At 36.7% G+C, this 27,926-nt stretch overlaps 1 protein-coding gene across 1 annotated transcript; it reads right to left on the bottom strand.

Annotated features, from left to right (window-relative positions):
• Positions 1–296: 296 nt before the first annotated feature.
• LOC132313033 (putative white-brown complex homolog protein 30) lies at positions 297–27,926 on the bottom strand. Its single transcript, XM_059811645.1, has 16 exons — positions 27,820–27,926; positions 27,594–27,731; positions 23,493–23,575; positions 23,324–23,400; positions 22,505–22,786; positions 19,305–19,368; positions 19,023–19,169; positions 18,798–18,832; positions 9,658–9,731; positions 8,277–9,202; positions 6,460–6,756; positions 3,600–4,055; positions 2,939–3,087; positions 2,359–2,648; positions 2,124–2,257; positions 297–600 (listed from the first exon to the last, which is right to left on the bottom strand). Exons 1-16 carry the CDS (start codon positions 27,847–27,849, stop codon positions 444–446), a joined length of 3,339 nt encoding a protein of 1,112 aa, XP_059667628.1. The 5' UTR covers positions 27,850–27,926; the 3' UTR covers positions 297–443.

Raw genomic sequence — 27,926 nt, 5'->3', positions numbered from 1 at the left:
TTGTTTGTGGCCTGTCTCTTCTCTTTCATACTATTCCTCCATTAACCCTGCAGTATCAGAAGTCTATAGGATGTTCTATGCATTAAATTTTAGCCCTTTGTTTCACAGACACCATAAAACAATAGTTAGATATTGAGAATGGATACTGAAGAGACGCTGACTTATCTTTCATCATCTCTCTCTCTCTCCTAAGTGAGACGATTCTTAAAAAACTTATCGAGAGGTAGGTACAACATATAATTTAGGAAGTTGCAACAAATCTTAACCTGGTCAGTATGCATGTTTACATGATTCCATTTTGTTGTAAGCCACAAACTCTCATTGCTAAAGGAAATTTTACATAATCTTTTGAATGGATCTAATATGATATAGTGGTAAAAAAAATAGACTTTTCGATTTCTGTACATTAAAATAATAATATGCCACGAAATAAAGGGTTAAACTTACTTCTTTTGGAATTTTATCATACAAAAAAAAGCTATGAAACGACTAACTATACCAGTAACCATGAGGGACAATACACAATTAGTCCAATTGTTAACATTGTAGGCTCTTTTCAGTAATAAACCACACCGGGTTATTAGCCACACTCCAGAGTACCTGAAGAGAAGAGTAGAAGGAGGTTAAACAGTAGATTATGTCAACAAGGCAATCATAACACTGTACCTGCTCACCAGATATAATTATTGTCAAGAAAAATTCAGTCCATATATCACATTTAGTTGGAAGAAGGGTACATCAACCACTCTAAAATTGAGACGCAAAAGTTGAATTGGAAAAAAATTCTATATTTGTTAATCTAATGTCTTACAAGTTACAATAGAATTTTACAAGGGAGCTTATCTGTAGCAGATAAATCGTAAGTGATATTTGTTGTTGTAACTTTATTCAAACGAATTCATGAATTATAGCACTATTAAACCACTTTGTAAATCTTAAAACTTATATTTAGGAAGTTGAATGCAAAAAATTTTTGACCTAAACACAAATTTTAAGTCACAGTCGTATGATTTTCTTAAAGTTGGTGGGCATTGATTGGTGTGTGGGCAACCTATTTAAATCCAACAGATTTATGGTACTCTTTTTAAGTATGAATACTGTTAACTTACAAACAGAAATCAGCAAAGAGTTCAATTATTCGTATCATTTGGTCAATTTTTTGCTGAGGTAATTCATGGACATGCATTTGGGTTGGTGCAAAAGTAAACCAAACACAGCTTTGAGTCAACCTTCATGAGTTGTCTTCCAAACTGTTTTTCACTGTTTTCACTGTTTTCACCATTGTTGGTGCAGTTTTTACACAACATTGGGAGCATTGGACCAATTACTTGAAGTCGCTCAACATCCTGTAGTAACTATTTTGATAGTAAAAGCTATATTGAAGTCACCGAATCCCCATACCTTCTATTAGTGTTATCGACCTTGCAATTTAACATGTTTACATATAATTGGCAAGAAGGAAGCAGCTTTTAGAGCTTTGAAAAACAGATCATGAATTGGTTGGAATACTCCAGCTGCTCTTATCATTGAGTTGCAGTTAATATTCAAGACACACACAAAATATATGAATGGAGGGTGCAATTAACCCCTTTACTGAAAGTAACTACCACTTGAAAAACAGATAAACACTTTCCTACATTTTGGACATGGGAAGAATTACTCTTCCACTATCATTCTTCTCCTTCTCACAGAAAATACAAAAGTGAGAAATCGAGACAATTCAAGGATTTACTTTTCCATTGAATAAACAGCCTTAATGAAAAAAGAATATGACCATGATCCACGACCCAAAAAACATTCAACCCATAAAGCGCCTTAATGGAAAAAGAATATGACCATGATCCACACAGCCAAAAAACGTTCAATCCATAAAGCGCCTTAATGAAAAAAGATTATGACCATGATACACACAGCCAAAAAACATTCAATCATAACGCATTATAGAAATAACAAAATGGTATAAAAGATCTTATGAACATTCATATTTTTCTGAAAAAAGTTTGCATTGGTAGACCGTTTCAAAAAGAGTAAGTATGTGTGGAACAGGTTGTAACATGTCAATATTCAAGTAGTTGATAACCATAAATACCCCACAAGAAGGAAAAAGGCTAGTAACATCAAACCTTTCAGCATTTGCAACAGTAAAAGCTTCCATGGCAAATTTTGGGTAGACATAATCGCCTAAGAGTTTCGCAGCTTGAGTCTTCTTATTCTGGTTTGCAATGAGAGTCAAATTAACAGGAAGCAGAACACACCACTGCAGGGAGGATGGCGTTTAAATGGCACGCCGAAAAAGAAAAGACGTCAGAATTTATATTGATTAGCAACCAAATCCCAATATGACCTACCAATACTTACCAGTTGGGCTGAACCAGGTTCGAGGAGGATGGCAAATACATAGGCTATGCCAGTCACACAGTATACGAGGCAGAGCAAAACAATGTAATTGTCCATGAAGGATGATCGAGGACTGTTGAAGAAATAGAACATGGAAAGATAAACCAAAGGCTTGACAACCGTATTGAAATGGTCTATTGTATCCTTGGAGAGAAAATAAGCTAGACTGCTCATGCCAGATGCACTTTCTCTCCAGTAGTGTAATTTGTCCAGTGAAAATGTTCTCAAAGCTGCAATCTTGCATAGAAGTGCTGCAACTCAGCAATGAAGATAATAAACATTAAAGGAAGGCCATAGAGTGGGAAAACGTTGCTGAAAATAGTATAAAAATTTGTAGCGTCTTGGTGGCTGTTAAACATGCATGTTACACTTTACATGGTAGATAATGGTTGGCATTTGAAAGAGATTTGAGAGATGCAAATAACAAGTTTTAATCACGTTCTTGAAACTATAGCAAGTAAAAAATTAATAATAATTAAATAAATGAAACGTAAATTCAATAGGAACATGATGGCTACAAAATTTGTGCTCTTCCACTTACAAACAGCGATGACAGTGTAAGTATAACCAAGAGCCCCAAATGTTTCATCTGTAATTTTTGCGATAGTTCCTAAGCATACTCCACCAAGTAATAATATCAAATAGTCGGCTGCTTGAATTTTAGATTCTCGTAGTCGCTGCTTGCTAACCCTGAAAACGTTATTCTTCTATCACTAATCAAGAAACAATACTTAATAGGTTAAAGCATGAAGTAGTCGGATATCAAAGATCAACTGTTCTGAATAAATTTCAAGTTCAATCTTAATCACAGGCCAACTAGACCAATGGATAAATGCATACACTTAACAAAATGAATTCATTTTTTGATATTATTTTTTTTTCTCATTTTCTTATTTGTTAATACAAACAGTACAAACAGAAACCATTTTATGGGAAAAAAAAAAAGGGAGAACAAAAGATGCAATCCGAGGTTCTAATGTGATAACAGATGACCAGCAAAATTCTGGGATACAGCTGCCCTTTCTGAAGAAAGTCGCATATGAATATGTAAACATAAGAGTTCCACTTCAAACAAACATTTTCAAATCAATTGCTGGAGACACAACCAGCTAAAGATTTGCCGCTAATAAAAAAATTCATGGTTCAACGATTATGAAGAAAAATGGAGAAAGAAGTAGTATTTTGAATAGAGATTATTATACCTCCCAAGGAAATATCTATATTGACGGAATACACCAGGAGTAACTCGGTTAGTTAAGTCATGGGATTTTTTAAAATTGTGCTGATGCTTGACATTGCACTTTACATCCTGACACAAGTCTCCAGCAACAGGTTGTTCAGTAGCTTCATCAGCTCCTGGATCTACACCCTTCGAGGATGCTGCAATTTCATCACAATAATGCATCATCTCGGGGGGCACCGGGTACCCATTATGAAGCATCCATCTGACAGGAAGCTGTTGAACAGTCACACCCGAGACCGGTTGCACTATACCCTCCAAAATATCGATGAAGTGGTCTGGAGGATTAACACGTTCTGGCACAATGATCCCTAGGCCTGCAAAGTATCCTTCAACTTTCTTCACAGATCCATGGTACACAGTAAGACCACCTTTGGCTAGAAGTATTAAGTCATCAAACATTCTGAACAAGGCATAACTGCAACAGGAAATAATTAGCCAAGAGATTTAATAGATGATCACATGAATAAAAATATACATTCATCCACTAGTGCAAAAGTCTCACATGCCTCACTTAAAAGGCTTATGTTAGCTCCATCCCTCATTTCTCATGTTAGTTTCAAATAGAGTTTCTTTACTAAGGGCATGCTCATCAGTAATGAAGCCACGACATGGTAACAGTTCACCAGCCATATGGCCATGTTCTGTGAGTAATGGATGTCTTTAACCCATTCATAGTCTAAGTGAAGATTATTTGGATGTCCCATTTTACTTGAATTGTTTTGTGTGCTTTGTTTATAATTTTGCATTCAAATCCATATCATAAATGAGGCTATCCAAGAAAAACTTCGCAATTACTGCAAATAACGATTAAAATCGCAGTCGTAGAGTTTCATGAAATCATACATCTCCTCCCATACCATCTGGTCCAGTGATTCCTTTAAGGCCCTTTTCAAATGACTAATTGTTAGCTTTGTACGGCATATTGTCATGTTACATATACAGTTCAGCCTCTAATTATTAATATTGGATAAATTAATTATTCTAATAATTGATGACTTTTGGAGGATCCAACTTGGTTTTGTGGTGCATAATTTCTAATTCCATGACTTAACAATTAAAATTTTTTTTTAGAAGAACCTATGTCATTATTATTTTTTAGAATAGAGATGTCTATAGAAATGAAAACACTTACATACTCAATCCCAGTTAACAATATTATCGTATCAACATTAAAATTATTTGAGTTAAAGAATATTAAGCTTTTTTTCTCATTCCTTAAGAGTAGTAGACAAAATATGTATTTTGTCCACAAAAAATTAACAATATTATTAACAAAAAAATATGCATTTTCTTGTTTCTTATGGGTATAAAATTTGAAAGTATTGGCTAATGCAACTAAGGTGATGTAATATTTAGGAATTTTATTAATTACTAAGTTCATTATTCTAAAGACTGAATTATTAGAGAGTTGACAGCAATAGAGCTATTCAATTTCCATAAGACGTCTGAACACACTATTCAATCTGTTGAGATAGCATGTAGCGTACTCTTCTTATTCAAGTTATCAATTATTAGTCAATGCTTGCACAATAAATTACTAGATGCTTTCTGTGATCCATTCATGTATTTCTCTTTTGTGTCTATCTTTGTTTATCTTCTTTTCTTGCTTAAAAAAAAATTCTTTTTTTTTTTTTTTTTTTTTTTTTTTTTTTTTTTGTCATGCTTGGAATTGTTATTATAAATGGGATGAACCTGCCTGCCCCGTGCAGAAATCCACCAATCTTGATGATTTAAGAGATCTCATAGACTTATTTTCTTCTTAAGTTCCTATTATATAATAGCATATTTTCCAAACTAAGATATTATTCTTTGCAAACACACAGTAAAAATATCAAGATCTATAATAAATTATGTAAGCTCAAGGATGATGTTGGGGTAGGTGATAGCAAAAACACTACAATGAACTCTTCCGGAGGATGTGAGGTATATAATGGGTGATGGCATATCGTTTAGAGTATTACTTGGAATTGTTGGAATATTGTTTTAGGTTGCTCAAGTGTGTAAGGAGGGAAAGGGATTGTAACAACTAGAAAGAATGATAAATGCACCACAACGAACTCTTTCTGGGGATATGAGTCTTTTGGATGAGAAAACGGCCTCTGCAAATTGGGCACCTCTTAAGGACACTTGCTTTCTTGGTGTAACACTTCATTGGGAGTTCTAGGCTTAAGCTTTATGAGTGGTGCCATCACAGGTTGGTTCATGATACTACCATGAAGTGAAGGTGGGTCTGCATTCAGGTTCTGGCGAATTGTGAAACCACTTATCAAGGAAGATATTTTTCCAATGTTGTAACCTCCCAAAGGCCCAATTGATACTTGATAGCCAATTTTGTTCTCTTGCTGAATTGACTTTGGCCATAGGGTAAAGTCCTTATGAGGGGTTATGTTTGTTTCTCTGTGTTTTTCTCCATACTCATTGGTCTTCACCTGCATAAGGTCTTGGGATTTCATCAGCAGAATTGAAAAAACTATTTAGTCTGGAAAGTTGATTCCAATTACTAGATTCAACAACATGGAAGAAAGTACATTCTAACGGTATCTCCAAATGGCAAAAAAGGTTCTGTTTTATCTAAAACTATTTCCAGAATCGCTTTGGTTTTATCTGGAATTTTCTATCATGTGATCGTCCAGTAGGGAATTCAATATGTACGTATGACAATGAGTGGTGGTAAAAACCAAAATGAAAAGAAATGAAAAGAAAAAAAAAAAGAAAAAAGGCAATATAGAGGTTTCTCCATTTCAGAGATACGTCATACTTTCTGGATACTTTGGTCTCGGTTGAACAGGCAGAGAGCAATGTAATAAATTCAATTTTACCTTGGCTGGTGAACGACCATGCAGATGTTTACCCCTTCAAGAGCTTCACGTCGAAGAGCCCTTAGAAGTAAATTTGAAGATGCACTGTCCAAACCAGACGTGGGCTCATCCAAGATCAATAGTGAAGGCTCCATGACCATTTCCAGCCCAACATTTACTCGTTTCCTCTGACCTCCAGATATTCCTCGTTTCTCTACTGTCCCAACCAGAGAATCCCTTACTGCTTGCAGTCCCAGTGACTCAATAACTCTTTCAACAATCAGAACCCGATCAGCTTTTGGCATGTCGGCAGAGAGTCTCCATTATATACAAATTTCAACAAAAAATATATAATGACAATCAGCACATAAGAAATATAAATAACAATAATGAAAATGTGATCCATGATCAGTTATATTTATGAATAAGAATTGGAGAGTAGAAAGAGAGTGGAGCCACAAAGAAGAGGAGTCTATGAAGGTAACTTAAGCATGTCCTTCAACACCAGATTATGCATGCAAAATCAGGTTGAAGGGATCATAATGTAAAATCAGTGAAGAGCCGAACAGTTTATCCATGCAAAAGCACCTGATAAGGGAAGAAGAATAGAGAAGATGTGTGGTGACGTATGTGGGCGGGTGTGATGTGGGCGGGTGTGAGACACTAGGTGAGCTACCAGACTAAGCGAGCTATAGGTTGCACAATCCCACGTCGCTTGGGTAAGGTGAAGGTGAAGGTGAATGTGAAGGCGAAGTGCTTATATGTGCTAGTCTATCTCCAAATGCTATGAGACCTTTGGGGTAAAACCCACCGCGCGGGCTCAGGCCCAAAGTGGACAATATCATACCATGTGGTGAGTGGGTTGTTACAAATGGTATCAAAGCCGGAAGTGTGGCCAACGGGAACGTTGGGCCCTTTGGGGGTGGTGGTTGTGGCAACCTATGTGGGTGGGTGTGATGTGGGCGGGTGCGAGACATTGGGCGAGTTATAGGTTGCACAATCCCACGTCACTTGGATAAGGTGAAGGTGAAGTGCTTATATGTGCGCGGGTGCAAGACATTGGGCGAGTTACAGGTTGCACAATCCCACATCGCCTGAGTAAGGTGAAGGTGAAGTGCTTATAAGTGCTAGTGCTATCTCCAAATGGTACGAGGCCTTTTGGGGTAAAACCCAAGAATAAAACTGTGCAAAACCAAAATGAACAAAAAAGATGAAAACCTCCAGGCTTGGGGCTTTGAGATACACCAAATAAGATTGTTTGATTAGGATTATTAAAACAATCAGATCTTGCAGTGATTAACAAAGTCAAGGGCATAGTAAAACAAAAAAATTGGCAACTCAAAGGTTGGGGCTTTGAGATAAGCCAACCATACAATATCTGTAGATTAGGATGATTGCAATGTGTTTCAAGAATTGGGAGACATACTATGATAATACTGGGTTTCTTTTGTTGTATTTAAATATTTCAATCTTATATACACCCTCCAAACATGGACTTGATTTCAAAATTTTATTATCAATAAGAGGAAAAGGGAAACAGCAAACAGAAATTTTGATAACAAAATCCAAAAATATAAAAATAAAATAGAACTACAATTTTAACTAGCTGGTTCTAAAGAAATAACATAACCGAGTAATGATTTTCTTAAACAACGTGATGTGAGAGCAAATATAAGATTTATGATCATTACCTATTTAACAAAGATATACATATTTCATACTGAATTTTAACAGTAACATCCTTGATTCTTTAGTAATAGTGAAAGAAAGGCATGGACTAAGGAACGAAAATGGGTTACAGGCTTAGAGCTAGCATTTATAAACTAGATGCACTATACCTGCACTCTGCACTGAACCGGAGGTTCTCCTCTACTGTTAAGTTTCCATGGACAATATCATCTTGTGGGACAAAACCAATAACTTTCTTGTATGAGTGAATGGATTCAACTTTTCTGTTTATAAGAATTAAACCTGACATGGTGCATCCAGTTGCCTTTCCTGTCAGAGCAGAAAGAAATGTTGTTTTTCCTGCTCCTGATGGACCCATGACAGCAGAAACTCTACCAGGCATAATTTTCCCAGTAACACACCTCAACAGATGTTTATTTTTCCTTTTTAGAGTAAGGGTTAGATCCTTGAAAGCAACCTCAATCAGAGGTCTGGTCCTGATTTCACTATTGGTTGCCATTGAGAGTACTCCTGTGAAGGTCAAGTTGTTACCCTTCTGCTCCTTAGCTTTCTCCTTCTCGAGTTCACCATATGCATACTTAAATATTTGGCTGCGAGTGTGCAACTTATTCTTTGGAATCTGCTTTTTTATATTTTTATCTCCAATCTCCAGATTAAAGCCCTGGTTACTATCTGAATCATTCTCGAGGGATTGCAACATATTTGTAAGGTTGCTTGGTTCCTTTCTCTTTGCTTTTGGAGCAACTGATGGCTGCAGAGCTATACTTGAATTACTGGGAATTTTAGGTGGTAGTGAGGCTTCATTACTGCCAGCTTTAGCTTGACCAATAACATTCAGTTGTTCTGGTTGTTTAAAAGATGTCTTCCGTGAAAATGCACACGAAAACTGTTGTTGCAGGCCAACTGCACGTTTAATGGCAACATTTTTTGCAGACTTCCACCTTTCTCTCGCCTGTGCAGTTTCTCGTGCACTCCTCGCCGCAGCTTCCCGGGACTTGGCCAGTCTTTCATCCCGAATTGAGAGGACTTGGTCTGAACAAGTATAAATAAGCAGCAGTAGGACACTCAATGTAGCCTACATAAACAAGTGAACAGTGTCAGATTCTATTGACAACAGCTACAAGGGAAAAATAGTTCAGTATGCAGATTAAAATTAGTGTAGCTGATGCATCTTACTGGCAGAAAGGAAACAAAATAAGCATGCTGGATAAAGACTACGGAAACTGCAGTGCTGATTTGTAGAACTACTTTTTATTCTTTTCAGGACAAGAATGGATAAAGGGGAGTGGCATCTAAAATTAGAAGATATAACTGACAGATGAATTATTTCTGAATCCACATGCATAAAAGTTAACCATCCAGAACTATCCAAAGAATACACACAGCCAGACTAGTATGAAAAACATAATCACTATAAGAAAGCAAATATAAGCTGAAAATCCAGTAGTGAGACCATTCTTTATCCCAGAGATTCAAGATCCGGATAAGATATCAAATTTCCGATCTAATACTATTTAAGCAATAACTTACAATAATAATAATCCCGTATACTTCAAGGTTTTGATTTGCTGTATTTGGATCGCACGTACTCAACGCAGAGCATGCTGCAAATGGTTAGTAACAGGTTAAATGTTAAAGCAAACATTTACCTTCGTTCTTGAGCAAATTAGAAAATTGAAGTAAAAATCCCCAAGGAAGGCAGCACAGAGAATAACATTAAGGCATAGAGAAATGATCAACAGAAAGAGAAGATGCAGTATCAGTACATTGCCCAACATTTATAAGTATTGCATAAATGATAAATATATTCTATATGCATAATACCATATCTCAACTACTTGGAGCCAGCAGAATAAGTAATAACCTAGCTTTTCAATCTGTTACAAAACAAGGTCATCAGATAAACCACAGATATCAATTGTCTCATTACAACTTTGTAACAGTCCACTCCACCACATGGTATAATATTAACGTAGCGGAAACGATAAAGAACAGGGTTAAATCCTTGAATTCACAAAGAACACACTCACAAGAGAGAAACTGAAATTATATCAATAATGATGATGTTTGTAGACTTACATCTCTTGCCTTTATATAGGCAAGTCAAAAATAAAATTTAAAAAAAAAAAGAAGAAAGAATGCGTGAAATAATACCAAAGGGGAAATCTGAGATTTGATGGAGCAGAATCCTCCTTAAATCTTGCAATGGAGAATAATATCTTCTATTGTTGGCAACTACACCAAATCTTCTTATTTATTTTTTGAATCCTCCTTAATTCTTGCAATGGAGAATAATATCTTCTATTGTTGGCAACTACACCAAATCTCCTTTTGACTTTTCCTTATTTATTTATTTATTTATTTCATCTATTCTCCTTACCTCTTCAACCTCCCTGATTTGTGATAATCCTGTATGCTCAAATAATCATGAGCGAGCTGTTCTACATCAGTCTCCCCTACGTAAAAAGAACTCGTCCCCGAGTTACCCAAATCTGGTGGATAATATTCATGTATGTCAACCATATTGAAGGTAGAAGAAATGGCCATGTTTGCAGGTAAATCAATCACATAGGCGTTGCCATTAATTTTCTTTAGAATTTGGTATGGACCATATTTCTTGGCCTTCAACTTGTATGTTCCCACTGGAAACCTCTTTTTTCTTAGATACACCATAACTAGGTCCCCTTCTTCAAATACTCTTTTCCTCCATCTTTAGTCAGCTGCAGCCTTGTATTCGGCGTAAGTTTCCTCTAGATATTTCTTGACACTCTCCTGAATGGTCTTAATGTGCTCAGCCATTTTCTCTATAGCAACACACAACCACAAAAGGGGATTTGCCAGTGGACCTGTTAACCATGCAATTTTAAGCAAATTCTACCTGGGCAAAAGCAAGATCCCACTGTTTTGGTTTCTCTCCTTAAATACAGCGAATTAGATTTCCAAGGGTCTAATTCACCACCTCTGTTTGGCCATCAATCTGAGAGTGACTGGTGCTACTGAAATTAAGAAAGGTATTGAATCTCTTCCATAAAGTCCGCCAAAAGTGAGACAAGAACTTGGTGTCACGATCTGAGGTAATGGACAGTGGCACCCCATGTAAACGAACCACCTCCTTAAAGAACAGATTGGCCATTTGGACTGCACCGTTCGTCTTCTTGTATGCAATAAAATGGGACATCTTGGAAAATCGATCAACCACCACAAAAACAGAGTCTGTTCCTCGCTGTGTCCTCGGCAACCCTAGAACAAAATCCATGGATAAATCCTCCCATGGAGCATCTGGAATAGGCAATGGTGTGTAAAGACCAGTATTCTAAGATTGGCCTTTATTAGTTTGGCAGATTGAGCACCACCGCACATGGTTCTCCACGTCACGCTTGAGTTGCGGCCAATAATACCGTTCTTCTACCAGCTCTCGCATCTTATCACGCCTCAAATGTCCTCCTAATCCTCCTCCATGCAATTCACAAACCACTTGCTCACGCAAAGAACTCCGTGGAATACACAACTAATTGCCATTAAAGAGAAATCCTTCCTGCATGTGCAACCCTTTAAAAGATTGGCTCATTTTACACTCTGCCCAAGCTTGGTCAAAATCTTTGTCGGCCTCATATAACTCCTTCAAGCACTCGAACTATAGTCACTAAGAAAGCTGTTCTCCGACTTAGTGCATCTATAACTTTGTTCTGTTGGCCTGACTTGTGTTTTAGCGAGAAAGTGAATCGCTGGATATATAAGTCGCCCATCGTGCATGCATCCGATTAACACCGTTTTGATTGTTAATGGATTTCAGTGCTTGGTGATCTGTAAATAACAAGAACTCTCGCCGGATAAGATAATGCTCCCACGTATGCAAAGCTTGCGCCACCGCATAGAATTCCAACTCATAGGTAGTCCACTTCTTGCGTGCTTCACTCAGCTTCTCACTGTAAAACGCTACTGGCCTTCCTTCTTGTGATAGAACTGCTCCGATTCCCACTATTGAGGCATCACAATCCACCTGGAATGGCTTCTCAAAATCTGGAAGGACTAAGATTGGGGTTGTTGACAGTTTTTCCTTGATTAAGGCAAAACTCATCTCAGCTTCCTCTCCCCATTGGAATTTTCCTTTCTTCATGCATTCTGTGATGGGAGCCATAATACTACTGAAGTTCTTGATGAACCTTCAGTAAAACGTGGCTAAGACATGGAAATTGCGTACTTCTCCCACATTCTTCGGCGTAGGCCACTCCCGAATGGCCCTCACCTTCTCCTTATCTACCCGAATGCCACCACTACAAACCACATAGCCGAGGAATACTAGGCTTGGGGTCACAAAGCTACACTTCTTCTAATTGATTAACAATTTATTCTTCTACAAAGCTGTTAATACCTCTCTCAAGTGCAAAAGGGGTCCTGCCTCTGTTTGAATATAAACCAGAATATCATCGAAATAAACAACTACAAATTGACCAATAAATGGTTTGAGTACCTGATTCATCAATCGCATGAAAGTACTTGACGCATTGGATAATCCGAATGGCATGACTAACCACTTGTACAGTCTTTCTTTTGTCTTGAACGCCATTTTCCACCCATCCCCAGGGCGGATTCTAATCTGATGGTATCCACTCTTGAGGTTCACTTTAGTGAAGACTTTCGATTCCACCAACATATCCAGCATATCATCTAACCTTGGAATGGAAAATCTGTACTTGACAATGATTATGTTAGTTACGCGACTATCAACGCACATTCTCCAATTGCTATCTTTCTTCGGTACTAGCAAAGCCGGAACAGCACATAGGCTCATGCTTTCCAGAATTACCCTTTATGTAGTAACTCTTCCACTTGCTCTTGTAAGATCTGATTCTCGTTGGGACTCATCCGGTAATGTGGTAGATTTGGCAGGCTCACCCCGGGAACCAAGTCAATGTGGTGCTGAATGTCCCTTATGGGAAGGAGACTATTAGGCAAGTCTTCTGGCACCAACTCACTAAAGGTTGCACTATTGCTGGTAGTGTAAAAGAAGGTTGCTCAACTACTTACCCCTTGCACATTATAGCAATGATTTCAAGGGCAGTTGTTACTTCGCCCAGAAATTCCTTACTGTTGATCAACACAACTGAATTTCCTTTGTGAAATTCGACTTCTTTCAGCGGGCCCAAAACAATCTTCTGACCATTCTTGTATAGAACATACACATTGTCTCTACCACGGTGAGTGGCATCGACATCAAATTGTTATGGTCTGCCCAATATCATATGGCATGCATCCATGTCGACTACATCACAACGTACCTCCTCTGCATATGTTTTCCCAATTGAGAATGGAATGGTGTAGGTTTCAATTACTCGCGTTTCTGAACTTTTCTTGATATATCCAATTTTGTATGGATGGAGATATTTATCTGTTTTAAGCCCCAATTTTCGAACCATTGTTAAGGAAACAATGTTCTCACTACTGCCGCTATCAATAAACACATACCTTATGGTTAACAGTGCAACATGTACAGAACACATTATGACGCTGTGGGTGCTCCCCCTTCTTTGGCGTGAACATCAACCTCCTCTTGACTAAAGAGTACGACAACAACTCGCCATTGTCTCCTTCAGTCACCCTTCTTCTTCAAAGGTAAGGAACTCACCTTCCTCACCTCGCCTTCCTCATGCTCGACTAGATTTAGTGCCGGTCGTTTGGGGCAATTGTTGGATTTATGGCCAGGTTCTCCACATCGAAAACACTTGTCCATACTTGGGTGTGCATAGGGATTTTCTCTCACAGCTGGGGCTCCCCTTCCAGCAGGGCCTACAGGTGTTGCGGGTTTGGCCTTTGTTGGACCATCTCCAATGCAACGCCATGTCATTGGAATAGGGGCTACAGCGGTCTGTTTGCCCATGTCATGTGTAGGACGTGGGGTATTATATGAACCACGAGATTTCTCCAGTAACAATTCTGCTCTCTCTACCGCCATGACAATCTCAAACAGTTTGAATAGCGGTTGCAGTGCCACTTTCTCTTCAATATCCCATCGTAACCCACCTTTGAAACAAGCCACCATCCTAAATTCGGGTTCCAGGTTGTTACGGGATGACAACTGATAAAATTCTTCAGCATATTCGGCAATCGTTCTATTTCCCTGCGTACATGACTGATATTTCTAATAAAGAACCTGTTCGTAATCAAGGGGTAAAAATCAAGCTTTCATCAACTTCTTCATCTTAACCCATGTACATACTAGATCTTTACCCTCACGTGCGCAGGTAGTTTGCACTTGATCCCACCATGCTGATACGCCGCATTTCAACTTATAGGCCATGAGTTTGACTTGCTTAGTTGCTTCTCCTCCTAGATTTTCATATAGTCAAAGAAACGTTCAACTTCACTAATCCAGTCCAAGAATTCTTCAATACGAAGATGACCTTAAAAGGTGGGCAGGTCAATCTTTATACGAAAATCCCTAGAATCATCAATTTCCCATCGACCTCGATTATCTCCAAACACCTATACGGCTCAGTCGTTACCAAAACCGACATTTTCCTTATAGGCTGGTTGCCTATTCGGTGGGTTTGGGTTGCAATTACCAGCAAGACGTTCATGATCACCGTCGTTGGGTAGCCTGTTGTTCTCGCGGTTAAGTTCTACCGTCGTCAATCTTGCCAATACTTGACGCATAGTTTCATGCATATCAAGTAAGGTTCGATTAACGTTGGTCTAGAACTCAGTAAACTCAACCCTCAAAAGAGCTACTCCATCACGATCACTGTCGCTAGAGGGGTTGCTTCCATCTCGTAAACCGGACATCGAAAACAAAGGCGAATCTTGGATTCGGAACCTTACTCTGATACCAACTAATATAGCGGAAACGATAAAGAACAGGGTTAAACCCTTAAATTCACAAAGAACACACTCACAAGAGAGAAACTGAAATTGTATATATATTTTTTGATAAGTAAGAAGTGAAATTATACTGATAATGATGATATCTGTAGACTTACATCTCTTGCCTTTATATAAGCAAGTCAAAAATAAAAAAATAAAAAAATAAAATAAAAATAAAAAGAAATAATGCGTGAAATAATATTAAAGGGGAAATCTGAGATTTGATAGAGCAGAATTCTCTTTAAATCTTGCAATGGAGAATAATATCTTCTATTGTTGGCAACTACACTAAATTTTCTTATTTATTTTCTGAATCCTCCTTAATTCTTGCAATGGAGAATAATATCTTCTATTGTTGGCAACTACACCAAATCTCCTTTTGACTTTTCCTTCTTTATTTTTTCCTTCTATTCTCCTTACCTTTTCAGCCTCCTTGATTTATGACGATCCTGTATGCTTATATAATCATGAGCGAGCTGTTCTACATCAAATATTGTCCCGCATGGTATGATATTGTCCGCTTTAGGCCCGAACCCACAAGGTTTTGTTCTTGAGTTTTACCCCAAAAGGCCTCATACCATTTAGAAACAACACTAGTACATATAAGCACTTCACATTCATCTTATCCAGGCGATGTGGGATTGTGCACCTATAGCCTGCCAGTGCCTCGCACTCGCCCACACACACCTGCCCACAAGGTCGCCACAAACTGCATCATTGTCCTTCCTAAACTTAATGTGCCTCTGACAGAACCTTCAGTACACAGCAGTTTAGTTGTTCACTGTTGCATGAATTGTTTGTTGTTCTATTTAAATATTGCATAGGTTTCCTACAAAAAGGAGTTCAAGCTCTCATCTTCCTTGGACCATCAAAAGAGCCAAAAGCTCTTTCTAGTGGAATTTTTTTATTTTTTACTTTTGATGTCCATGGAAATGTGAGAATTATCCTATCCTATGATGTTAAGTAATACTGTCAAAGGTCCACCAATTAACCTAAGTAGGCCAGGTAACTGCATTAAAATTTCAGCTTCACAGAGCATACAAGTACTAAAATAATGAACCAACAACACTCCATTGTACATAAAGATCAACTAAAATAACAACAGTATTGATCTACTGTCTGAAACTTCATGACTGTGGATTGTGGAGCTATATTTTAATAGAACAGTATGTTAAGGACATTACTCAATGTTGGCCTCCACTTGATCAAGAGTGCTGAAAGGGATAGATTGGGTGCAAACATAACTTTTGGAATTATTTGCACTAAATGGTTGCCTTCAGACTCAAACCATGTTTATAAACTTGGCAACCCAAGCTTTTAGTAGCAAAGAAATATACTTTTGGTTGAAAATATAAAAGAGCAGATTTTCCATTTCTTCATCTAAAAGTTGACTAAGGCATATACTTTGTTCAATCACTTCTCAGGGGATGTTCCAGGTCCGGTCCTTTTTTGTGTGCCTTTCTGGTTTTCATGGTACCTCATTCCCATGGAAGATGGTGTGGAGGTCTAAGGCGCCTCTTAGGGTGGCCTTTTTTGTGTGGACTGCAGCTTGGAGTAAGATTTTGACTTTGGACAACTTGAGGAAGCGAAGGCATATCATTGTTAATAGGTGTTGTCTTTGCAAGATTAATGGGGAGTCGGTGGATCATCTTTTGTTGCACTGTCCTGTGGCTCATGATTGTTGGAGTTTGATGTTTGGCCTGTTTGGTATTCATTGGGTCATGCCTCGGTCATCTTGGGAGTTGTTAGATATGCGGAGGGGCCAATGGGTGGGGGCTCAGGTCAGAGTTTTTTGGAGGGTGATCCCTTTTTGTATTTGGTGGAGCCTTTGGAGAGAGCGTAATGGAAGATCTTTTGAGGGAAAGGAATCCTCCATTGGGGTGTTAAAATTTTCTATCATTTGTAATTTGTTTTGTTGGGGTCAGGGGAGAGACTACTCCTCTCTTGAGGAGATTTTTGATTTTATGAGCTCTTTGAATTCATAGGCTCCGTTTTGTCTTTGTATAGTTTGGGTCGCGTTCCCCTTTTTGAACGCTTTTAATACAATTTACTTATCAAAAAAAAAAAAAAAAAAATATTCTGAAACAATAGGCTGGATGTTTGACAAGTCAACTGCTTGTACCCTTTGGTAGACCTCTTTGAAAATCTTCACAGGCTTCACAGGAGTTTATATGTAAAACATGTAAAATAAAGCGAACTCGTGTTATATGGCTTTATTTGTGATTTTAAGGCAGCAATGTGAAGAATGAATTCTCTAAGGCATCTAATATTTAGGTCAACGTGGCTAAGAGTATGCTTGTCCCAGTAGGGAATGTTCATGATATTTCCTCTTTAGCTGCAGTCCTCGGGTGTAGGGTTAGTTCTTTCCCCATTCCTTATTTGGGTTTGCCCCTAGGGGTTTCTTCCAAGAGAGTGGGGAGTTGGGACCCTGTGATTGATAGGTATGCGAAGAGATTGGCAGAATGGAAGAAGCAATATTTGTTTAAGGGGGGTAAAATTACTCTTATTAAGAGCACTTTATCGAGCCTTCCCACATATTTGTTTAAGTATCACCTTGTCAGATGGGAGCAAGTTTGCAAGCCCATGAAGTTGGGTGGTCTTGCTATTAGAAGATTGGTTCCTTTTAATCAAGCTCTTTTGGGTAAATGGTTGTGGAGATACAGGAGAGAAAGACATCCCCCTTGGCGAAGGATAGTTTCATGTTGGTTTGGAGAAAAGAGTGGTGGTTGGTCTACTGGTCCGGTTCATATTGCGGGAGGAGTTGGGATGTGGAAATCCATCCGGAAGGGATGGGATGTCTTCTCTTCTCATATCAGATTCAAAATTCGTGTTGGCAGATGCGTTCGTTTCTGGGAGGATATTTGGTGTGGCGACTAGCCATTATCTCGTACTTTTCCCAGATTATACAGCATCGCAGTTGATAAACACGTCTACGTAGCTGACTGTTATCGGCTTGATAGTAGTGGGATTGCATGGGATGTGTGCTTTAGGCGTTCCTTTCAGGATTGGGAGATGAACGAGGTGTGTGTTCTTCTAGATTTGTTGTATCGGCAGGAGGCAGTTGGCAGAAGTAGTGACGTTCTAATATGGATTCCCTCTTCCCATGGTCGTTTTGAAGTGCGATCTTTATTCTTATGTCTATCTAATTTTGTTAGCCTTGACTTTCCGTGGAAGACCATTTGGCGTTCTATGGTTCCAACTAGGGTGGCATTCTTTGTATGGACTGCTGTGTGGGGTAAGATCCTGACGATAGATAATTTGAGGAAGCGGGGTAACTGTTTTGTTAATTGGTGTTGTCTATGCAAGCAAAATGGTGAGTCGGTTGATCATATCCTCATGCATTGTTCTGTGGCGTACGATTGTTGAAATCTTATTCTTGGGCTGTTTGGCATGCGTTGGATAATGCCACGTTATTCTAAGGATTTGATTTAAGCTTGGAGAGGATGTCGTGTGAGTAGTGGTGTTCGCGATTACTGGAGAATTGTCCCACATTGCGTTTGGTGGTGCATCTGGAAGGAGAGGAATAGTAGAATGTTCGAAGGAAAGGAGATGTCTACGGCGATGCTAAAACTTCATATTATTCGTTCTCTTTTCAATTACGTGAAGAGGAGCTCTTGTTCTTCTTCCGATGATTTAATTATTTTTTTGGATTCTTTGGGGCCTTAGTCCCCGGTTCCACTTCTGTATAAGGGACGCGTTCCCCTTTTGACCGCCTTTTTATTTTGTTATTACTTAAATATATATATATATATATATATATATATATATATATATATACCTTTAGGCTGCAAAGTTAACATGAAACTTACGCTTTTGAGATGTAGAACCCATCCTGCAGTAATATCTGCAATTGCAAGAAATTTTAAAATCAATACATGTAATGCCAAGCACCAAATAGTGATACATTATTTTTGAATGCTATTTAAAAAGCGATTAGAAGGACTGAATTTAATTATAGAAGTGCGCTTGCTTCAGTGCTAGTGGGTTGTAATGAAATAGACAGGTACTGTGAGTTTTAGGATAAAAATCAATACCCGCTACTGCAAGTAACCTTTTCGATAGTAGTGGGACAGTATGATCCCGCTGAACAGAATACTTGACCACTACTCAGAACATCAGCCCAAACATCAGCTCCGCCACAAGTATAATTTGTCTGTCCAGGAGGTGGTCTATAATGATATCTGCGAAATTTCTCTACTAACATGTGTATTAATTGATCATATAATTAAAACATAAGGAACATGGAATAACAACGAAAAAACAAGTTCAGGCTGCTCTATTAATTTTTTTGATAGAAAAAGCTAATATGAACTTACGGATCACATATGCCAGTGACGTTATTGAGCTTTCCAAGTGGGCAGTAAGAACCTAGCGGGCAAGCTTCAATGACAAGGTAACAAAAAATTTAACAGCATATCAGTAACAAGTTAGATTCACCAATAAGGTTTTCTATTTTTACTTTTCTGCTAATACATTAGTTTCATTCATCAAAAAGATATAGGCTAAGTTTCACACATCATGGAAAATTGCAAGGTATTTAAGATTTGCAGACTTTTAATATTAAAAAACCTAGAAGATATGGCCATCAAAGTCGAGACAATGATTTAAAGGTTCATTATGTTTTAGGTTTTAATTTATCTTATACTTCTAACTTGGTAGAAAATAATTCTTCTACTTCAATAAAAGCATACACTCATATTGAGTACTCTAATCTTGTATCATATACACGAAGAACAAAATCATATTGAAAATGAATGTTGTGTCAGTGTCTAATTAAATGTTAAGTGTCAGTTTTTAACTAAAGACGTGCTCAAAGGAGAAAACAATAAGTACTGAGAAACCTTGAAACCTCCAATTGATGAAATGGAAATAAAAGCTCTAGCCACAGGGTCAAAACAAGCGTGGAAAATCATGCCTCACATACATATTGACTAACGGTAAGCACTAGTAGAAATGAATTAGATGGAAAAAGTATTTAAATTGAGGAATGAATGAATGATATGGCACTCCAATGTGCTCTTATGTCACAAGTCTCCTTCTGTTGGCCTGTCAACAATTAATCAAGGATTTTGTTGGGCTTGTCCATATGGTACCTAATCCTATTGTGGAGTGGTGCCTAAGCATATAAATTTTAAATCATGTCCCTGCGGTTGGGTTAAGTTTCAGATAGGAAATGTTGGAGTCATAGTAGAGACTAGAGACATAAACAGATCAATAAATTTATACATGTAAACATGAGTTTGGAGATGTACAGCCCTCCTATGTGAAAATAGAAGACTTATCTTCCCATCAAAAAACTTGATTTTCTATATTTTTAAGTACTACGTCACATGAAACACTTGAAGTCTCTTCTATAGTACTAACTTATACGATGGCCAATTAATTTAAATTGTTCCCCAAGTATGACTTTTCAAGTTCCTAGACAAAATCCATGTATCCTTTACATATGTATACAGATATGAAACATATAGACTAGTCTAGATGATTCTAAATTATATTTCAACACTGCCCCATAATTCTGAATTTTTCAAATGTTAACGACATGTTGCTCTGGCTCCACTTCTCGGAAATTTGAGATTCCATTTTGAATATTATTGCCAATACCTTCCTCTTTCAATTCCCTTACTTCAGTTACCATTTCTTCACAATCTCAGCATCACAAAATTCAATTCTAACCTCTTTCAATCTGCTGCCCAGCCTGGCCTTTTCGAACTTTTGTAGGTTAGGATTTTTTCCCCAGTCTGCTGCCCACTCTGACTTTTGCTTTTCTTTTCTTTTTTTCTTTTTTTTTTTCCCCAATTCTCTGGTAACGTTGGTTAAACCCAAACTTCAATATTACGTGAAGCACTTGCTAGTTTCCGCAATTTTTCTAGCATTTGCTTTTAACCCTTTGAGAACTTGCTAGCTACCAGGTCCTCTCTTTTTTTATTTCTTTTCTTTTCTTCTTTTTTTTCATGGGGAAGAAGCAAATATTTTGAAAGCATTTTGATTTCGAATCATGTAACAATGAAAAGTTTTCATGAACAAATTTCTCAAGGAGATCACGTTTTGCATTGAAAAAGTACTGCAGACAAGATTAATTGAGGCATGAGTTTTAATGAAAAATACTCAATGACAAATAGGGAAGGATAATACCATAGTTCTGATTCCACATTTAAAGTTGCAACAGAAGAATAAAAAAATCAATAAATCAATAAAAAATCATAAGTTTGGAGATGTCAGAGCTCCTATGTGAAAATTACAGACTTGTCTTCTTATAAACAGTTAATTTATACATTTGTAAGGAATACATCACATGAAACGCGCAAGTATCTTATATAGGACTAACTTACATAATGACCATTCAATTTAACTTGTTCTTCAATAATAACTTCCAAAGTTCCCAGACAAATTCATGTATCCTAATTCCTAAATGACACGTATCTAGAATTCTAGGTATGACATGTAAATAGACTATTCCTGAAAATTTTAAATTATATTTCAAACATGAAAGGCATACACTATCTTCTCTCAAACTTTTTAAAATAAAAAATTATACGCAGAAATTTTTCCCAGCTACCATAGGAATTTAGGTATAGTGAAAAAGCTTAATTTAGTAAGCAATCCCACTACACATGATTCTTCACTATTACCTTGTCCTTGATGCATGTTCAACTCAAAGCACTAGTTTTTTTTTTTTTTACTTGGGGCTTTCCACTTATTTATGGCTGTATCCCTGTTCAGCTAAAATATCTCTCTATACACCTTTTTTTAGAAGAACATAGTACTTGCCTGCATAAAAACAATATCAATGTACAAATGATTCATATTTCATAATTTAGGCCAAGTTCCAATTTTGGAAAGATATTGAACACAAGTCCTAATATACTCTAGCTCCTGAAACCTTTTCTCGCCATATGATTAAAGCAATGGATACAGTGGCAATAAAGTGCAGCCAGCTACCCGCCTATATACAACAACAACAACCAAGCCTTTTCGCAATTACCTGGGGTCGGCTACATGAATCCTATGTTTCCATTCCGCTCTATTTAGGGCCATAGCCTTAGTCAATCTGCATGCTATCATATCTTTCTTTACTAACTGTACCCACATTAATTTTGGTCTCCCTCTTCCCCTAGTAAGGCTAGTATTACCCTCGATGTGGACTATGTCACTTTTCCTAAGCAGTGCACTTAAAGGTCTTCTTTGCATATGCCCAAGCCATCTTAACCGATTTTCTCTCATTTTATCTCCAATTGGTGCTACTCCAACCATCTCCCGAATATGATCATTTATAATTCTATCCTTTCTAGTCTCACTGCACATCCATCTCAACATTCGCATTTCTACCACACTTGCTTTATGCAAATGATGTTTTCTACCCGCCTATATAAATAAACAAATAGATTTAACCTATACAAAACTTAGTCAGTAAACAGATATATAAAAGCACCAAAAGCATGGATTGCCAAGATGTAGCAAAAATAAGCCTTCATTAATTCCAAACATCAATGACGATGTATTGCAACACACTTACGTATCATGCAAGTAATACCCTGCGGACAAAAAAAACCCTCACAACAAGGTTGACTGTCATTTGTCCTAGCAGGCATGTCCCTTGAAGAGTTTGTGAGATCAACCTTCTCATCAGCTGAATTGAGACCAGAAGCCCATCCTGGCAGACATCCAGGGACCCATGAGGTCAAATTGCAATTCTTGTTGGGTTTTGCCTCAGGGGCATCTAATGATGCCCTCTCTAAGAAACTCTCGAAGTAAAACTTTATTTCCGATGCAGTACATAGTCTCTTGGCGAGATCTCCTGTTGATTGAGCCACACTTGCAGTCAGGAACTAGGAGAGAAACATGACTGAAGTAAAATTACCTACGCAGGAGGAAAACTTGGATGAATAAAAAATATGAAATGTTTATAGACACGCCTCCAAGTTCTTTTCGCTGCAAACTTTATGGCCCTTCAGTTCTAAATTCTATTTTAGTAGCCAGCCAGCTAGGTATATCTTAGCACCTATACTTGAGGAATGCAATAAGAAAATAGAATGGTTCCCCCAACCATCACCCACCAAGAGGTGAACTGGAAGGGTGTTGAATGAAATATTTTTGGTTACAATTGTAGTGTTTTCAAGTTATACAGTTCAATAAGAGGTGTCTTCGTTTTTTTTTTTTCGGAAAATCGAGTGTCTTTGTTTTCTTATCAAAAGCATTAGTTGCTCTTTTGCCGATTTATTCCACAATAAAAACTATTCTTTTCCGCACTTAATGTTCCATATGCATGATTCAACAATTGGTGCATACCTTTAAGATTAAAGCACTAAATAGTTTCCATGGAAAATGCAAGTACCTTTTATCTGCAGGATACAATTCTGCACGAAGTCCAAATTTTTCGAATAATTGAACGCTCGATCCCATTCCTTTTCCCTGGAAGACAAACAAGAACCGTAATAATGAAGCATTTAAAAAAAAAAAAAAAAAAAAACAAAACAAAGCAAAACAATGAACATTTCACTTACACGTCGCTTATGCAGAAACCCAATTTATCCTCGACTTTTTTTGTGAACTTCAAGGTGACACTTTGCATCTTTTTGTCAATAATCTGTGTCAAAGTTGAATTATCGCCAATCTCAGTATCAGCACCCCCATTCACACACCGAACACACGGCAAAAAACCCAGAACAAGAACTGAAATCAATGACGCAGTTGGAACCCAAGAGGCATTTATCTTCTTAGGTTCCCTCATTTCAATCACTTAAAATCTCCAAAATCCCATATATACAATACACATACATATATATAGAGACGGAGCAAGAATCACCCAATACACAGACGATAAATATGTCTCTCAAAATACTAATTAATGGGTTTTCTTCCGAATTTACGTTAGCCAACGGTGATCAACCATGGCATTGATGGATGAGGTTCGAGTACATTGAAAAGCAAGCTCTGTAATTTGGGGAAAAAAACAACAATGGAGGTTGTTTAACTGGTATTGGTGGCCAATTCAAGAGGTTTCAGCTTTTGGAAAACCCAATAGCTTTTGATCAAACGTTTTTGTGATATGAGCTGTGATAGAGCTAGGGTTTGGAAGGACCTCAAAAATTTTTGGATGAAGAAATGGCGGGGAGTGAAAAATGGCGAAATTGAAGGAAACAACAAATTGTGTGCTCCAACGAAAACAAAAAAAGGCAAAAAAAAAACACTATAAGCCGTGAATATTACACTTTATTTTTGGAAATTACAATAAAATAATAAACCATGAAGCCGTGATTATTCTCGTCTAAGAGTTTTAAATATCAAAGTTACTTAGTTACGTTTATGAGACGGGACATTTTTATTCGCAATTAGCGTAGTTGTTGTTGGAACGAAAGATTAAAAAAACTTTTGTGAGTATATATATATATATATATATATCTATGATTAATAAAAAGATATCTTTTAAAGTAATAAACCATCAAATGGTACCCGTTTGGCATGCGTTTTGTTTTTGACTAAAACAGAAACAGTGTTTTTGTTTTAGAGTGTTTTGGAAAAAAATTAGAAGCACGTTTGGGAATGATGTTTTACTGTGAAAGTTTGGAAAACAGAAACATACAAAACATGTTTGGTTGGTCATGCGTTTCGAGAATTTTGAAAACAAAACATGCTTGATCACTCCAATTGTTACCCAAAAAAAAAAAAATAGAAACAAAAAAAACATATTTAGTTATCATTGTTTTTAATTTGTTTTATAAACTTAAGTATATTTATAAATTTATTTTTATATAAATTATCATATTTTTAATAGATGTGGAGAAATTTAAACACACAAACATATATATATATATATATATATATATATATATATATATATATATATATATAAATTTTTGCAATAGCCTATTAACAAGTTGTTTGCAATAACTTGCTTTAATTTTGTTATCCTATTACCTGTATAGTCGAACACAACATCAAAAATAAAAACAAAACCCACCTGCAAGCATAAGTGGAATAAAGGGTATACCATTTACAAGTGCTTAAATATTCAACCAACAAATTTATTAAACTTGCAAGTCATTTACAGTTTTTTTAGCCTTCTTAAAGTGATGAAATACAAGAATTAGTACAAGTTGAAATATGCAAAGACAGTATTCAAAACACTAAGTTGCAACCACCTGTTTTACAATTATACCAAGGTAATAACATCAATGCTATGAAGGTAAATAATAACCACCTGTTCTAATATATTTACTAACAACAAAGCTCTAAAGGTAAATAATCACTTACAGACAATGTGGAGAGAGCAAAATGCATAATTCTAATGAGTTATACAACTGAATATTACAAGGATGATACAACTGAGTAGTGAAAATACATAATGTAAAATGCCATTTTTGAAGATTACAAAGATGATACAAGTGAGCTAGCCTCATTGATCACAAGGATGACGCTAGAAATACAGAATGAAGATTACAAGGATGATACAGCTGAGCAGAATCCAGAATGCCATTTATGAGGTCTTTAGCTATGGAAATACAAGGATGAAAAACTTGAGATAGCATCCTCGATACACAACAATAGCAAAGACTTTTCTTCAACCAAAATGCATCATCTATTTTTAGAAACTTGCAGTATGGAAGCTTTCTTAGTATTTTGAGAAGATGACCTCAAAATGAATTTGATTATAGTAGTCCCATTACACAACAGCAACCATATGCAAAAGAGGAGCACAACAATATTACCCAATTGTCCACATAAAGTTATGACAACAATGAATTATACCAACTATGATAAATGCCACCATTTTGTAATATTCTCTTCCATTTTCACTGGTTATGAAGCATTTGAACAAGTATAAATAATTAATGAATAAAATCACAATGTTAGAGGTGGAATGATGAAACTAATGACAAGATATTCTCCAAGTATTAAAAGATCAAACAAGAAAATCCCCATAAGGCAACCTTAGAACCAACAGGTAATCTGATTGACTGTCCCTTGAATTTGGATGGCCACAATCACATTTTACATGGCATTCAAACAGGCCCTCAATTTCTCTCTATTAGTACGCAGTGTCGTCCCTTTATTACCTTGGCCATGTGGTCCATGCCATGATTCCTAATCTTACACCTCTTTTGTTAGATCTTTTATCTGTTCTTAATAATAATAAATTTTCAAAAGGAACAAGTTTCTTAATCTACCTCAATTACTCTTGAAACCTGCTAATAGAGCCATTTGATAGTACCCAAAAGTGGTGAATTATCCCACTAAATCTACCTCGATTGCACTACACAATTCATATAAATAATTTCTAAATTAGCAAGAAAATTAAGTATTAGTGCTTCTATATTTCTCATTTTGTCTAATGTCTTCAAACTAAGATTAAGAGGATTGTCAAACTTTAAATCACTCTCAAGACCTGAAATTCCTAAATAAGAACAGAACCATGGAGTTTCTGGTAGAAAAAGCATTAAATCTATTTTGTAGCAAAGATGGCACTATTTGGTCTTCTATACAACAAATTTTCAGTATAATAATTTTTGATATGAAAGGCAACCAAACAACAATGACACTATGAGAACTATCTTTAAGCATGCTTCACTTAAGAAATTCAATTACACCTTGAAATAAGCTTTTAGGAAGCTCTTCACATTAGATGTTTTTATGTAATTTGTATTATACTTATAGGTTTTCTTTGTTGTTTAATACATTAAATACCATTGTTATTTAATCTATTAATTACCAAACCCATCTGCAACTCTTTCCAATTTCCCAATAATGGGTATACACTAGCAGATTTAACAACTGACGTGTCAGCATTCTATATCATACTTTGTCTTCTCTTTCTTCTCACTTCGCTCTCACATCAAATTTTATCCAACCAAGTTACTGAGTTCATTAACATTAAAAATGTAAATATAAACACACCATTGAGTCTTAAGCTCAAGTTGTATCCCCTCATCCTTCCCAGGTGGAGGTTAAGGGTTTGAGTCTCATTTTGGCACAATGGGTCTTATGTAAACTTACTCTCTCTCACACACACACAAACAAAAACCTTGCATATGTATATATGTTCCAATCATTAGAGTGCATGTTTTTGGCAATGTGTTACATACACTATATCAATGTCAAGTGTCAGTTTGAGATTCGCATACTATAAATCAAAATTTTACTAATTTCTTTTCTTTGCAAACATTCTCCCTCAAAAACAGGGAAAAAGTAAATTCCCCTATATTACAATAACATGATACCATATATATATATTAAAAAAAAAAATTAATGCAAACAAATATTTCAATTTCATTCCACTTCCTCTATTTACAATAGGATAAAGAAAGCCTAAAACTTTGTTTATCTTATTGCAAAGATTTCAATTCCATTCGGTTTCCTCCTATTTAAGTAGGATTAAATAGATTAAAAAACTTAGTGGATAAATAGATTAATTTTTTTTATTTATCTTATTGCAAATATTTTCTCAGCAACCAAACAGAGGAATTTCCCAACACTTAAACTATAATTTCAATTCTTTTGAACTAATTTCAAGAACTCTTTTGGACTAATTTCAAGAATCAAGACTAACTCAGCAAAAAAAAAAAAACAAAAACGCTGTAAAATGGTAAGGGCTAAGGCTAACACACGCTTGGTTCAGAGTTTGGAGAGCTTGCAGTCGACGATGAGAACGTCGGCGTCGGCGGTTCCAGGGGACAGACCTTGAGCAGAGAAGAAGGCGAGAAGTTATTTCTAGGTGATCGATGAGTTGATGAGATCAACACCCTCTGTTCACGAAGACAAAATTGAACAAATCAAAACCAAAGAACACTTTAAAAAACATTAAATCGAACGTCTAGGGTTTCAAAGGCTTACACTACTATGAATTGAGCCTCTTCTTCCCATATCGCAGGTCGCCTCCAAAATCGCCAGCGCTTAGGGCTTCATAGGAGAGAGAAAATTTTGGGCCAAATGGACTACAA

Source organism: Cornus florida, unplaced genomic scaffold (genome assembly GCF_030987335.1).
Source record: "Cornus florida cultivar Cherokee Brave unplaced genomic scaffold, ASM3098733v1 CherokeeBrave_3.0.0_Hap2_Chr06, whole genome shotgun sequence".
Taxonomy (NCBI): Eukaryota; Viridiplantae; Streptophyta; class Magnoliopsida; order Cornales; family Cornaceae; genus Cornus; species Cornus florida.
This window is presented reverse-complemented; position numbering and strand designations above follow the sequence as displayed.